At 41.4% G+C, this 16,618-nt stretch overlaps 1 protein-coding gene and 1 non-coding gene across 2 annotated transcripts in view; both read left to right on the top strand.

Moving 5' to 3' along the window:
- The window catches only part of PTPRT (protein tyrosine phosphatase receptor type T), a 556,684-nt gene that overhangs the window by 183,281 nt on the left and 356,785 nt on the right, over window positions 1-16,618 (top strand). Inside the window, exon 7 of the mRNA XM_066624691.1 lies at window positions 12,165-12,458. Coding sequence (XP_066480788.1) covers window positions 12,165-12,458 — 294 coding nt within the window. The remainder of the gene's footprint in view (window positions 1-12,164; window positions 12,459-16,618) is intronic.
- LOC136650667 (U6atac minor spliceosomal RNA) lies at window positions 388-515 on the top strand. The gene has a single exon (XR_010794480.1). It is a non-coding gene; the product is annotated as a U6atac minor spliceosomal RNA (small nuclear RNA).

Raw genomic sequence — 16,618 nt, 5'->3', positions numbered from 1 at the left:
TGCACACAGATTTGTTTGGCAGAAGCCTAAACCCACTTTACCATGTGAGTGTGCCTGAAGATCTAGTGGAAAGCTACCTCTTCCACTGTAACAATGCTACACCATTTCAGTACCTTATTCTTATTCATGATTTTCTCTTTGAGGGATACACACTCCCTGTTTCTAGCAGGCATCTTTCTTTCTTCCCTGTAAGTGTAAACAGGCTTTTCTCCAGCTCAGGGTGCACTTATGTCCAGTACAGGAATTCCTTGAAGCCCTTATTACGGTTCTACACTTACTACCTTCCTTTTTGAAAGATTTGGGCTAGTAGCACTATAGTGCAAAGCTAGACACGTTCATATTGCTTTTAAAAATTATTCCCATTACCTATGAGATGTGCATCAGTAATTGAGGTATGAAAGGAGAGAAGGTTAGCACTCCCCTTGATAAGGATGGAAGAGGTCCTAGTGGCCTGTACAACACACATATGGTTAAGGCATTGCCACTTACTTTGTGGCATCTAACCAAAGTTTGACAGCAACTGTTACCCTGCACATGCCTGATCTTGTCTGATCTTGGAAGCTAAGCACTAAGGTTAGTACTTGGATGGGAGACCGCCTGGGAATACTGGGATGCTGTAGGCTTGTACCATAGTCTTTCGAGACTGAAGGTTGCCAACCAACCATACACACACAGAGGAATCTTTACTTCCAAATTCTGTCAAAATGAGATAAGTGTCTATTCAGTGGTTTGATATATATTCAGTGGTACACTTGATATGCCTGAGTGTGTACAGATATAGTTAATTATAGCCTTATTCCTGATTGGCCCCATGTTTCATAAACAAATTTCAGGGATGAATTTTGGCTCCTGACTAATATTAAGGTGTTTGAACTTCTGTGCTCTGGTTGGCTTTCTCTGCAGTTTGATTAATAAGGTTGTTGTGTTAGAAGAGACGGGTCATCAAATCCTGTATACATTAACTTACTCCAGAACAACCAACATAATTCAGGCTGAAGTGTTATATAAAAGAGAGCAAAGACAAGCAAGATGCAGCTCAGTAAGCAGCATGGTACAGAACAAGTAACTTCAAATAAACAAAGGAAAATGCAGCAGTAATCTTGTTGGTTCCAGTTGTAAAGTGGATATTGTAGTTGTGGTAATGTGGAACATTATTGCAAACCCACCATGTGTCCAATTCTGTCTGATTTTACTGATCAATATGTGTTTGTGGAAGCATGCATCATAGAGGTACACTCATCAGGGAACCATGGGAAAGTGCAGCTCCTTGCTGAATGCACCAGTGGCAAAACAAGGCATTTTTTCTGAGTATCATATGAAATGGCCTAGCAAAATAAGAATGTATTCATGCTATTCAGTTTGGGATCCTTTCATAATTTTGGGAACACAGAAGGATAGTTAGTGCAACTTTCAATTAAATTGATTTCTTATTTTGTAATCTTATATTTGTACTTATGTAGATTATTTTCCTTTAGTGTTTGCTCTTTGTATTTATATATTAAAATCATAAAGACCTATTCAAAGTATTGAAACTTAGTGGCTAGGTGAATGCCTGATCCCATTGATTTCATTGGGATTTAAATGCATTGCATGCAGTAGCAGGATTAAATAACAGTAAACCATATTCAGATTGTATCTTTTACCAGACAATATATTTTTATGGGGCCTCCCTCTCCTTCTGTGCTCCTACTTCCAGCAGTAAAATTAACAGTGCATCAGCTAACACAGCAAACCTCGTTACAGTTTCAAAGATTTTACCGTTCCAACGATTTTCTATTGATTTAGATCATTTTTTAAAATTGATCATGTCCTATATGGTTCCATCCAAAAATGATCAAAGAGTTGAGGCTTTAACTATACCCACAACGATAGTTAATACAGAGACAATTTAATGGTAATGAAATTGCCAGAAGCATTTAAACTACTGGCTGACTTTTTCCAGAGATGAAAGATTTGTGCTATCTTAATCCAGCAAGTAGCCGCTAATCTTGAATCAGAAGAGTCAGTCTGTGTAGTTCCTATAGATGATAATGTCAGAATATAATTCAGAGTAAGTACTAATTGTGCACAGATAAACTTGTCATGGAAACAGAATTATGAGGCTCCTTTTTGTTTCTTATGTACTGTAGTCGGAATTGTACTCTGAGGACAAATGGCTGTAGACTGTAATAACAAGCAGAGGTGATTGAGATTAAAGATCCAGAGAAGGTCATAAAATAGGTGCTGGCACTCTGGAGAACAGCTATATGCTGGTGTGGAGAGTGAATGCTTCTCCGCAGAAGGGCATTGCCCTTAAAATGGAGAAAGCAATCCTTTTGAAAGGACCCTTCTCGGAGATGAGGAAACTGCTGTTATCCTGACATTGTTAGAGTTGTTTGATACATTCTGCAAAGCCAACCACACCCATGCTAGGACAAGTACTTTGTCAAAATAGCAGTGGTGAAATGTTAGAAGGAATGTTAAAGGGGTGGGGGGAGATAGACTACAAGGAAGCATGAGCAGAGAGTAGTGAGTACAGAGAGTAGAGATTGGGTATTCTAGATAAAGACTTGAGGTGCTTTGTTGAGTTTTCTCTACAAATGGTGGTTCTCTGGATATAGGTGTTTAAATTTTAATGTAGGCTGCCTATGACATAGTGCAGTGTTTCTCAAGATTTGTTCTCCACCATACCACTTCACATGGTCCATCTATTCAAAGTACAACCAGAAGTAACTGGCAACGACATCATTGCCAGTAAGAACAAACACCAGTAAGAAGCTTAAGGTGGACGGTAAGGCTTTTTTGAGTGTGGAAAAGCATGCTTTGGAGCCTCAACCTCCTTCTACTGTTTGCTGTGTCGCATTCCTGGTTTTGCTGCTGGGTGACAGGAGTCCAGGGGTCCAGCAAGTACCACCAGACACCACCTCAAGTACCACTGGTGGTACTCATACCATTGGTTGAGAAACACTGACATAGTGCAACATCACCTCCAGTATTAGCAAGGAGTTATTGTATTATACATCCAGAGATATCAGTGTCCAACCAGGATTTGGATATGCCTCTGATCAGTGCTGTATACCTGTAATCTCTTACCCCAACCCCTTTACCTTACTTTTGAAATATTGAACTTGAATATCTTATAGCATGTGCCTAATCTATTCTCATTACTTTCCGTGTGAAGAAATCCATTCCAGAAGCTCCATCCAGATCCCGTTTAATGTGAGCCATGCTGCCAAATGCTGTCTGTTGCCCTCATGGGGGCTAGAAACTTTCTCTATCTTCAACTTTCTTAAAAATTAAATTATGGAATGCTATTGCATTTGTACAGACTTTCCTTCACAGTATATAGTGTATTGCAGTCCTGCAGAAACCAGTATTTCATTCAGGGTTGTTGCTCCCCAGCTCTCTTTCTACGTACCAGTCAGCCTTTCCTTATGAGAATGTGTCCCTTACCTCCATTTTGCCCTGTTTCCTGAGCTTTTGCAGACTGTTCTAATCATATCATACAGTTTCTGCCATGGGCAGGATTTACAGATATTTTCAGTTTAAAGCAATCAAGATTTGCTGGTTTTTGTACAGGCACCTGGTGAAATAGTGCTTTTGCCCCTAAGGCTCCATTTGGCATTTGTACCATGGCACCCTATTGTTGGTTGGATTTGTGTTTTCAGAAGCAATTATAACGGATGTTCAGAAATTAACAGGATTTTCAGAACCGGTTGTGCCTAATCTTTCTTCATTTCTTTATAGATCTAATGATGTGTACCAATCAGAGGTTTATAAGATTTAGCATCTGTTAAAATGATGTGCCTCGTGGTTGTCTTGCCATAGCTGGTTATTATAGGAAATTGCATATTCCTGCCAGCATCCAAGGCACTCCATTATTGATGCACATCCAAATGTTTTATACAGAAATGTGTCTATTTGACCGGTCAGCATGTTCCAGCATCCATTTTTGGTATCTGTTTTTATTTCTGAGGGCTGGATTAACCATTATGTTAAAGTGAGCTACCAAACAGAGCCAAGGCTGATATGGATTTCTGTGTTTATTGACTGGATAGAATGTTGTCTCTGCTCACATCAGTGGAATGTGCATTTGTCCTGTTTTCCTCTGCCTTTCTTTAAAATTCAGAATGTAATGCTGTACTGGAGGAAACCTTTAATATCCAGCTGTTTCTCTTTTTTCTTTTAAGAACACAGGATCTACCTTTAGCGACCAGACCATATTTAGGGTTCAACTAGACCTGCTCCTTCTTATGTGATGTGTCATTGGGTATTTACGGTTTTTGTTTTACCTCCTCTAAATAGCAAATGAAGGGGCTTTCAGTGAAATCCCCCCTTCTAAAAATAGCACACCGGAGGGAAGAGCTGCTATTGGGATCAAAACTGAGGTGGCAAATTACTAAAGACTCCCCTCCACAGCCCTTCTGCTATATTTCACAGCCCTTCCTCTTGTTTTTTAAAAAGGGGAAAAACAAACACACACAGGGTCATGTTGCATGATTAGTCATACATCTAGTTTGACCCTTAGCTGTATTTTACCTGGCAGACCATTCTACTTAGGGACAAGACTACATGATACATTAAACACATAAGCTCATGTGGTTGTGTGCATATGTTATTTAGGGCGCAATCCTAACCAACTTTCCAGCACTGGCATAGTAGTGCCAGTGGGGCATGTGCTGCACCCTGCACAGTTGGGGGGCAGTCATGGAGGCCTTGTCAAGGTAGGGCAATGTTTATTCCCTTACCTCGGAGTTGCATTGTCTTTATGTCAGTGCTGGAAATTTGGTTAGGATTGCGGCCGTAAACTAGCAGACAAAGGTAGAAGACTGGGATTGAGACAATAGCATGCAGGGAGGGATTTCTTTTTGACAATTTCCTCTGACATGATCCTGAACAAAACTAAGCTTCCGCTCCCACCAAACCTCTATTGTCTTTGAGAGAGAAACTGCCGCTGTATCCATGTAAAAAGATAATCATTTATGAAGTGGCCCCTTGGAAGGGTGGTTCAGCTGCTGAAATGCAGGAGTTAGATTGAATCCTGAATCATAGCCTTTCCAAATCGATTCTCCGTTCTGAAATTACTGATGGCAGAATTGAAACTGCAGAGTGTTTTGCCTTGCCAATGTATATTGCTCTGCTTTTTGTTGCGCTTTATTCATTTTTCAACGATAGCCCTGCAGCTGTCTTCTGATGAATGGAGTAAGCAAAGAACACATTTTTATAGGTTTCTAACTTGTCGCCTTTGTTTTTTTAAGACTGTGAATCACTAGGGAAGCCATTTCATTGGGTAGGCTGGAGGTTTGTGCACACATCCAAGAACAATATGCAATGGATCCACCTACCACGTTGGCGTTCTTACAATGTTTTGTAATTGTTTACATTAACCATGCTTACAATGTCTTGCTGATGGGTGGTTTTATTATGGTAACCTGGCCAACTCAGCTTGAATCTCTGTAGTAAATACCATTGCTTAAGATATGTTTAGAATTAATCATAGAAAAGGACAATAAATAATAATTGAAATAGCCCACCCAGAACAAGCACAGGCAGATCACCTGTTTCTGTATAATGCACGATAAAGGCCACCGCCAGGTCCTGTTGCAGGTTCTCGTTTTGTTCAAAGAACAGCTTTACTGGAAATGTTTTTCACTTAGGATGAACTACTAGAGCATACATGCTTAATCATGATTCAACAGATGTCAATGTTAAATCCATAATTGACTTCAGTGGCATTGAGAATAAGCTCTAACTAATCAGTTAAATGGAAGATTTCAGTACTTAGTGAAGTTCATGGCATTTTTTGGAAATTACCGTTTCAAGTGCACCTGCCAATTCAGAAGGTGAACTTGCCATTATAAACCATGTGACTTCTGTCTATATCTGTGGGATCTGGCCAGTTTTCCATTCCTGCTGAGCAGAATGTTCATGATAATATTGAGTTTTGATGAAAGGTGGCTTCTTCTTGGAGGCTTGCAGAAGGCTAGTACCTTCTACAATTTTGCAATTTCCTTTTCCTGACTGAAGCAGTATTTGCTCCCAATCTATTGCTGCTTCAGCACCAATAAAACACAAAACAACTGGAAAAGTTTAGGCGCTATGTTATTTCAGCTAGTCAAGATGCAGCAAATGGGATCACTGCACAGTGCCATGTAGGCAATCAGATTGAGGGTGCAAACCTAACCCCCAGGTTAGGCCGGCACAAGTCATTTGCGCTGGCTCAGGGGTGTAGCAAATGTGCCATAAGGCATGTTTACACTGACTTGGGAGTCTGGGAGGCCCGCACAAGGAGTTGCACTGGCCTTCCCACGCCGGATCCAGGCCCAGCGGGGTAAGTTTGCGCATGGGTCTGGGAGGGCATGGGGAGGATGGAGAGGAGGCATTTCAAGGCTGGGGGAAGGGAGGGAAGCAGGCTTTCCCAGGGGCAGGTGGGCAGGGAGCCGGAGGTGAAGCCAGGATCTGGTGGCTGTACCAGATCCTGACCCTGTTCCTGGGTGGCATGGAGCAGCCTCCGGCCACTTCGTTCTGCTTGGATCTGCTCCACCGCGTCAGGTGGCGCAGATCCAAATAGACCCATTGGGGCCAGTGCAGAGTGACATGGGGTAAGGGGAAAGTTTTCTCCTTGCCTTGGATTGCACCACTTCTGGCCCCAAATTTGAACTGGATGCATTGCAGACTCACTGCTCCGCCTGCTCCAGCGCAAGTTAGGATTGCGCTGCACGTGACATAATTGTGTCACTATACCAGTTTGCTATTTTCCTGACCCAACACTTGAAAGCCCCTCCCTTTGTACCCTGATGTTGCCACAAATCTTGTAGGGAGTGGTTTTTCAGATGAACTGCCCCTCTAGGCATGGTTCAAATGTTATATTCAATGCAGTATTTGAACGCCTCTTAGCAGAATGATTCACAGCCCAATCTTAACCTGCTCTGGAACGGGAAGGCCGACTGGCTTGCCCCATATCGAGAGTGGGGTTAGGGCTGCCTGTGGCTTGCACCAGTCCATCTACAGATAAAGATTGTGCCCTCAGAGGAATTTCTCTGCGTGTAATAAAGCAAAGGCATCCAGTGTTATTAATGATTTTATTTACTGTTTTTACATATTGTACATTTCAGCGAGGAACTTTGTAAGCCAACTTGGTTATTTATTTTGGCATAGGAAATGTGGGATATAATTTTTTTAAATAATTAAATAAATGACTAGTTGTCATGTGGATAGGGATGTGGTGTTAGATTCTACTCCGAATGAATTTTCACATGCACGTTCTTTCAAATGATAGTCAAATACCCCAGTTTGGATCAACAAGGTAGCACTGAAAAAGGGAGGCAAGAGTCATTTTAAGTTTTATATTTCAGCAAACCCCAGCTTCTAGTGATCTTTCCCTTCCCAAGATTGAAGTACACAATTATGTTAGGAAATGAAGTATAGTTCGTATTTTGAAAATATAGCAGGAGGAAGGACAATCTTTCCCCTTCTCTTCACAACCACGTAGCTAAAGAAATAAAAGTAAAAAACCCCCAAAAACTGAAAGATTTTTTTTTTCTGGTTGGTTGGCAGATCTGCTTTCCATTTGCTCAATTATAAATACCTCAATTATCATTTTCTAGGACCCAATTATCCACATTCATTGTTGTAGATCTAGGTTAGTGTAACCTCAACTAAATAGCATCCTTTTTTGGGACTAATTATCTGAATATTTATATAGCTTAACATGTTTATTGTATCTCTGATCTTGTTCTCTAGAGTTTCTTTGTTGGTTATTGTATGTTCCCCTGCGAATGAATCTTATATAGCTAGTTACTATAATGTGATCACCAAATACAAATCAGACATAACTAATTTAGAAATATTTGTCTGAGATCTTTAGAATTTCAAATAACTCTACAGAATTAAGCAAATGTTTCTTCTTTATAAGAACTTGGTTACCAGTCACAGTAGCCTACACATCAGTAGTCATTGTTGATGTTCTTCTACACATATTTATTTTCTAGGGCAAAAATTCATTAAAGCACCAAACAGCATGGAAATTTTAAGTTAAGACCTTCCAATTTAACCTTTGCATTGTGTAATCAGCATGTTCTGCAGACTCACATATTGAATTCATGCACAATTTAGCTTCCTGTACCCACAAACACTGGAAGTTCTTTGATCCCCAATAGCGCAGCATATGTTTCACAAGGTTTCCTTCTACACAAACCCCACTTACCATAACAGTAACCATTTTGCTAGTTTAAAGTAGAATGTGTGTCTTGCACAGATGTGGTAAATGGGGGTTAGTTGCAGAAAACAGTGAGCACTGATAAAAATGCCAATTAAATGTTATTATTTATCATTCATGATGGTCGTGATGTAGTTCAACCTGCAACAAAAGAAGAGTGTGGTAGTTTCTCAGTGCACCTTGGACCTCTTCAGATGTTCTAAACCTGTAGAAAAGAACACAAAGAAGGTGCCCGGGATCGCACTGCGCTAGCCTTACCCTTTGCAAGTTTTGTGCCTGTAATGACAAACACTGAATATAGGGAGAGTTTCTGGAACATTCCAGAGTGGTAGATATGAGGCAAATTTTCCTTATGTTCATATTTGTCACTGTAGACAAGCACTGAATGATGGGACAAGGCTAACTATTGCTTCACTTGGTGGTGGGCACACACAGCGCAATCCCTGAAACCCACCATGTGTTCTCTTCCACCAATTTGGTACATCTGAAGGAGGGTCCTCCTGTAATTCATTTACAATGCTACTAAGGGTGTAATCCTATCCTTCACCCCTTGCCAATACAGCTGTGTGAAAGAAAAGGCACACTATTGAGTGAGGGAAGGCGGATTGGGAGGCTTTGGAGAGGAAAGGGAAATTATTTCCCCTTACATCCCCCCCCCAGCATCTCACTCCTCATTGGGACTCCTCAGACCTGCACCAGCTCATTAGCTGATGCAAGTACAAAGAAAGGGGTGGAAAGCCTTGGAAAGGAGGGACCACTGGATACAGCTCCCCCACCTCCTCCCTGCCCCCATTCCCCCCTCCTTACCCACCTCCACTTCTTACCTGCAGGCAGTGGGGGCTGCTCCAGATCCTGCCACCACATGCAACACCTTTCCTCGGAAAGGAAGATACAAATTTTACAAACAACACCTGGATTCATTTAAATTGACTGTCACAACACATTTTGTTGTTGTGAATCAAGTATAAGTCCCTGCATGTAGGCATTCTGACTTTTCAGGAGAGAGGAAGTAACAACATTTGGAAGAGTTTCCAGAAAATGTTGAAAAGGAAAAAAAACTAGAGAACCTTATTTATGACGCTGTTTATTTCATTTAATGTTTGTAGCTGCACATTCCACCGTGTGCATTTGAAGCTTTCCAATTTCCTGCATTTTATTCAAAGACTGCTTGTATTTTTATTAGCTTGATCTTCATTTTCTGTTCTCTCACAGAAGAAATACATGATGTTTGACTCGCATCACCTGATACTGCCACTGATCTCTCTCTCTCTCAGGGAAACAACCAGTATCATGCACACTCCTTTAAGTGCCTTTGCATACAAAGTTATATAAATTTTTGGTTCATAATCCCCAAGGAATTAAGTAATTGATTGATGCTTTAACAGTGGTGACATTCTTGACAACGTACAGCATGCATGGAAGTCTATTAAAACAAACATAGTATTTTCTACCATAGTAGTTTTTATTTTTATCCCTTCCCACATCGGTTTTTTCCTCTTTTTAAAAGAAAAAAAGTAAATGAAACAGTCTTACAAATAGGTAGATTTAAAATATATATTCCGTCTAATCAACAATTTGGATTAGTGAGATGCAGATAATGATTGTATTAAAGCAGAATTCTCTAAATACAAGGTGGGCAACAGGTCTAGCAATGTTGAGCTGGGTTAGACTTAAATCACAGTCTGGAAAGCCACAGCGGACTTTGCTGTGTTACATGTGTGTTATAATTTGCATATTTTCATGAATGTAAATATTATTATGACTATATACCATTTTTTTCGCTCTTCATTGTTTGTTTTGCAGTGATAGTGATGTGCTGTTTGCATGTCGCCGCCCTTTGTCCCGCCCCCAGGCATTCTGGGGCAAGGCTTGTTGGGCTGGCATCTGGGTGATCGTTAGCCCTGTGATCGGGGAAAGCATCTATTTAATTGCACTCAGCCCGCCCAGCTGGCAGTTGGGTGATCTCCCAGCTGCCAGATTTACAGTCTGATGATTAGCTGATCATTTCAGGGGCTGGGTAGGAATTTTTTACCCTCAGCTTGATTGGCCTTAGGTGGGGTTTTTTTTCACTACCCCAAACTGTTGTGGGTAACAGGTTCACGGGTTCAGGAAATGTACTGGGGTTTGGAAAGTGTTGTGCTTGACAAACATCCTGAGGCGGCAGGGCCAGGGAATTGCCAGGGCAGCTCACACATTGCCTACTCAGCTCAATAAGGCTGGTGGACTTACCCTGGCTGGATTCTGTAAAAGTTACCTTTAGGTTGGCCAGGGTAAGCCAGATCGGCTAGAGCCTTGAGTCAGGGGTATGTCTGTTGGACATCCAGATCACCAGGGGAAGGCAGATGGCTAGATCCATTTCCCTCATTTAGATCCCACATGCTCTGGGTTGCTTAGTTAGTGCCCTGTTGCAAGTTTTTGATTTTACGTTAAACATTTTGATATGTTATCAATTAAAGTGGACCATAAGTCCAAAAGCCTTGTTCTTGTGTTCTTATTTGGGGGTACGAGGGTAATGATGTCATTACTAGGCAGTGAAGCTTTGTGAGACCTGGCCAGCAGAAGAGAGTGCTGGGGCAGGGTGTTGAGGATGGCGCCATGGGTGGGCTGACCCGAGATCTGACAAATGGAAACAACAAGGAGGCTGGTATGGACTACTCTGTCCCCCCAGAACAAGGTATAATGTCTGAACCTTGTTTGGTCATGCCATATCCTACCAACTTCCAAATGGACTTCTCAGTTATGCAGTTTTGTTTTGATTTTTACCATGTTTCTTCTGCTTCTTAACTACCAATGATGAATGGGTGACATTCCCAGCAAATATGCTAATTGTGAGAGATATCTTTTATGGGGAGAAAAAAAAATACTTTCTTGGCATGAGGTGGTCAGTTTAGGTAGCCAAAAGTGGTGCAAATTTGCAGAACTTTTGGAAATCCTCAGGAGGATCCTCAGGATAAATGTCTGGAAGTTTGAACTAAAATAAAAAATAAAACAACTTTGAACAAATTCTTTCAGGTCCAGACTTGGCTACTGGCCTTTGCGGTATTTTTAGCATGAATGCAATCGTTTCTCTATAACAGGGGTCTCCAAACTTTTTGACCAGAGGGCTGCATCAAATATCTGGCATGGTGTGGAGGGCCGGAAAAAAAATTTAAATATAAAGTTTAAATAAATAAATTAGAGATTGAACTTTGGTGAGTGAATAAATGAATGAATGGGCTCATTCATTCAATCTCTCTGGCCCTCAGAACACCCTCCAGACACTATTAGAGCACAGTTCTGGTCATGTTCAGTTGACTGGGCCAGAAGCTTTCAGGGGATAAGAGGTTGGCCGTGGGCCAGAAAGAGGCTTGCTGCGGGCTGCATCTAGCCAGGGTTTGGAGACCCCTGCTCTATAACAATGGCATTGGCCTCAAGTGTGTAGCTGTTCAGAAATAGCATGACATGTTATGTACTGTTATTAAGCATGTCTCACCATGAGTTCAAGGTGAATTGAAGTAGGGGAAACATTAACCTTGTTTAGTCATCATAGTTAATGAATTTCAAACATGTGTGCACTGTGCAACTTCTGAACAGATTGTGGGTGTATATATACATTTCTGCATGCATAGGCAGCGACCTGCAAGGTTCTTCATTGTGCAGAACATAGGGGCATATGGTTTGTAGGTATTTAGGCTCTGTTCAGAAGCTATGCTGACTATATATAATGTGGCAAGACCTCATGCACATTTAGTCAACAGATGTTGAACAGGGCTATAGTCTTCAAGCAAAGTTGAATGTTTTCATGTGTCCTTCCATATGAGACTCATAAGTACTTTCTCTGAAATAAAATATTGATCCCTTTTGCTAAGTGAGTGGCTCATAATTTCGGAGTATGTGCAATATCTGTGAAAACACTTGAATGGAAACATTTCTCAAATTAAAAGGAACATTAGCAGTATTCACAGACATATATTATTGTTGCTTGCAGAACCTCCCACGCCTATTGCACCACCAGAGCTGCTAGCTGTTGGAGCCACCTATCTCTGGATCAAACCCAACGCCAACTCCATCATTGGAGATGGACCTATCATCCTGAAAGAGGTGGAATATCGTACGACAAATGGGAACTGGGCTGAAACCCATATCGTTGATTCACCCAATTACAAGTTATGGCATCTAGACCCAGATGTGGAATATGAGATCAGAGTACTTCTTACTCGCCCCGGAGAAGGAGGGACTGGACCTCCTGGGCCTCCACTTACGACAAGAACGAAATGTGCAGGTAGGCCATCGTGGTTTAGCAATAAGTATTTTGTTCAGTGAGATACAAGTAGGGGTATGTTATGATTTAGGTTGTCCTGTCTTTTTTTTTATATATGTTTCTGCTAACCAGTGGTTAAGTACAGTATGTGGTACGGGTAAGTGGTTATTTTATTTTTCTGCCTATAATTTTTTCCTGATAATATTATTTTCTACTTTTATAGAGAATATGCATTTTAATTGTGTATGTATCATTGTATCCTTTCTTGTTCTTGTCCCCAAAATGGCTTATAATATATTGTAAAGTAAACACACACACACTCACACACAGTACCTGTTTTGTAGCTACATTGGTGCATTGTACAGTAACATTTCAATAGTCCAGGACCCAATTGTCCAACACTCCTTATAGTTTACATCAGAATTGTTTGGGAGCAGACTCCCAACCTTGCTGAAGCCTCTACCTGAGCAGTCACTCCTTGCTTGGCAATATTGTCACTGAGACAAGCTGTTAAAGACTCTTGGGAACAACTTGAGTAGCTTGGCAGTAATGTAAAGTGACCTGTTTCTAGATCTGGGCATTAATATGTGATCCAAGAACCATCGGGAGGGATAGCACTTCTTTTTAGTCCAGCATGTCCAATAATCCCATATCTCCTAGGTCTCAAAGTTGCCAGACTATTGAACTTTTACTGTATCATGTGTACTATAAAAAGTGAACCAGGAATACTTCACAGTCTGAGTGAGGTGGAACTGAAGTATGAAGGAACTGAAGTATAGGTGATCCTGTCTTGGAGCAGAGATTTTCACTGTATTGTCCTATAATGCTTTCATTCTTTTTTTTAATATGGCAAGGATGTCCAGGGTATGTATAATAAGCGCAGATGTGTAATAAGCACAGTGTCTTTTCTAGTAGTGGTTTGCTGATGTTCTTCTGCATCTGTTTAGATTTTGAGCTCTTTTGGGACAGGAAACCATTTATTTAATGTTAACAATAATAATAAATGGATAACATTTTAGAAAGATTCTCATCTGGCATCATCTATATATTTGTAGGGTTTCTTCTTGGTTACCATTTTAGGAGTCTTACCTTGCTCCGAAAAAGGTGGTTTCAAATTCAAATGTGTAGATTTGCTGGGGGGAGGGGAACAGTTTTGCAAATTTGCTGGATATCCCCTGAATTTTGAGAGAGAAAGTTGAAGTAAAAATGGCCTGTCAGTTGATCATCAAGCTTCAAGTGCTCCCTAGTAATGGTTCAGCTGCTATCATATGGCAGATACTGGTGAAGGTTAAAGTTCATGTTAAAACATTGCTCTGACATTTGTTTATTAAAATAACTGTTCTGATTGAATTGTTGTGATGGTTTGGAATTCTAACTGCCCTAGGTAAGCGATCAACACAAAGGGCCTAATGACAGAAGTGGCAGTATACTTTTGGGAGGAAGGTCTACCTTCAAATTAAATATTTTTACAGGTTATTTCCCCCCCCCCGACTTTCAATTCTGCACATGTACTTTAGCTCTACAACCCAAAACAAGTCATCATTGGAAGCAAAGTAGCTTGAAAATAGAAACTGGTGGTTAATGTTTATACATTTTCTATAATGGGCATCTTCATAAATACAATTCATGGAGTACATTTTCCTTTTCAAACACTCAGAAGATTTAGAAACTTTTGCCACATTTTCCTTGCTATGATAGCTGTGTCAGTCACTATAGGTGGGGCCTCGGTATCAGCGGGGATCTGTTCTCGAACCCCCCACAGATGCCAGTTTTCTCGAATAAATAAATCCATGATTGGTCCCTTTAAGCCCTCCAGAGGTGGCCATGTAAGGCCTCTGTGGGCCTCAGAATGCCTTATATGGCTGAAAAACATCACTTCCAGTTTCCCCAGGAAACAGGAAATCATGTTTTTTTTGCCAGAAACTGCCATTCTGAACCCCAAAGAGCCAGCGGGCACGCGTTGCCTCTGCGGGCTGCAGAAAGTCCTCCGGAGGGCGACTGGAGCACAGCTCCGGTCACCTCCAGAGGGCTCAGACAGGGCCAAGTCTGGCTCCATGTATTTCCAGGGGACCCGCTTGGACCCTGATCTGCAGATGAAAATTCCCTGGATAAACAGGCTCCACCTGTATAGCAGGAGAATTATGCAGGTCACGACACAGCACTGATCTCTGAAAATGTAGGATCATTCTTCAAAACACATTATGCAAGCTCCAGGTTCATTTTGTTGGGGAGGTCTGACGATTGGTCAGAGTACCTTTTTTCTAGTATAGTGCTTCCCCCTTTCCCAAAAGCTCTTTCTGGGCAAATGCTGTTTATGTTCTACACCAGGGGTCTCCAAACGCTTTGGCCAGAGGGCCACATCAAATATCTGGCGTGGTGTGGAGGGCTGGGAAAAAAATTTAAATATAAAATTTAAATAAATAAATTAGAGATGGAACTTAGATGAGTGAATAAATGAATGAATAGGCTCATTCATTTAACCTTTCTTTCCCTCAGACACAATCAGAACACAGTTCTGGTCATGTTCAGTTGAGTGGGCCAGAGGCTTTCAGGGAACAAGAGGTTGGCCATGGGCCAGAGAGAGTCTTGCTGTGGGCTGCATCTGGCCCCTGGGCCGGGGTTTGGAGACCCCTGTTCTACACTCTTTTATAGCAATTATAGGCCAAGCCTGTCTGCAACCTACACATCTTAAGCTAGAACTTACTTGTTCATCTTTTAAATTGTTTAATTTCCACCATGTTAATTTGTAAATGCCATGTAGCATTTGTAAATCCATTATGTTAACATCATTCTTATTGGATATGGTGGAAAACACAGTGGTTATGGTGCTATTTTTAGACCATGACATTTTTACTGAGCAAGAACCAGCATATGTACAGGGAGTGGATAATCCTATGTAATAAGAAAAGATCTGACCCCCTGTCAATCCCCTTAAAGTACTATCAGTTTATAGATCCTTTGAGCTGCTATATACAACAGCTAAAATGTTACATCATGTCCCAGCAAATTCCCTTTTCCTCAAAGTCTCTCTCACCTAGCATGTGCAGAGTTTTCATGCATCAAGTACCAGATCAGCTGCTGGTGTTTTCACTTCAATTTCATACACATAGGACTGAGAAATATATCTTATGAGTGCTTGGTTTGGGAGATGATAGATAACTTAGGTCCCAATCCTATCCAATTTTCCAGGACTGGTGTAGCCATGCCAATGGGGCGTGCATTGCATCTTGTGGTGGAGAGGCAGTCACAGAGGCCTTCTCAAGGTATGGGAACATTTGTTCCCTTACTTCAGGGCTGCATTTCAGTTGCACCGGTGCTGGAAAGTTGGATAGGATTGGACCCTTAGAGAGCAGTCTTATCCTACTTTCCAGCACGGATTCTTCCGCAATGCAACCTCAAGGTAAGGGAACATGGCATGGAATTCCCTTGCCATGAGGGGGCCTTCTGGATACCCCCACCACAGGATGCAGCACATGCTGTATTGGCAAAGCTGCATCAGTGCTGGAAAGTTGGATAGGATTGGGCTCTTAGTTTGGCTGGTACTTGATGCCAGACTTATTGCACAGGGCTACATTGGAATGATTTGGCATGGGTTAAATATTGTTGTTTCTAGTTCACCTCCCATCATAATGTAAGGCAAATGAATTCAAAATATCTGACCAAAATGAGAATGGAAAATCAAAAAGAGAATAAAGAGAAGTGAAAATCAAACTTCTGACTTTTTCCTTTGATGGTTTTGCAAAAGGCGCTTTTGTCAAAAGTGGAAGGCACTTGCTGAAACTCAGGCTGATTTAGGGGCTAACTGAGGGGACAGCATTCCTCCAGAGCAGGGGTCTCCAAACTTTTTGGCCAAAGGGCCGCATCAAATATCTGACGTGGTGTGGAGAGCCAGAAAAAAAATTTAATTATAAAATTTAAATAAATAAATTAGAGATGGAACTTAAATGAGTCAATAAATGAATGAATGTGCTCATTCATTCAACCTCTCTGGCCCTCAGAAGACCCTCCAGACACAATCAGAGCACAGTTCTGGTCATGTTCAATTAAATGGGCCAGAGGCTTTCAGGGGACAAAGGGTTGGCCGCGGGCCGGAAAGAGGCTTGCTGTGGGCCGCATCTGGCCCCCGGGCTGGGGTTTGGAGACCCCTGCTCCAGAGGTTCACAAGTGATGCCTGGACTCTG

Source organism: Tiliqua scincoides, chromosome 4, assembly GCF_035046505.1.
Source record: "Tiliqua scincoides isolate rTilSci1 chromosome 4, rTilSci1.hap2, whole genome shotgun sequence".
Classification (NCBI taxonomy): domain Eukaryota; kingdom Metazoa; phylum Chordata; class Lepidosauria; order Squamata; family Scincidae; genus Tiliqua; species Tiliqua scincoides.
This window is presented reverse-complemented; position numbering and strand designations above follow the sequence as displayed.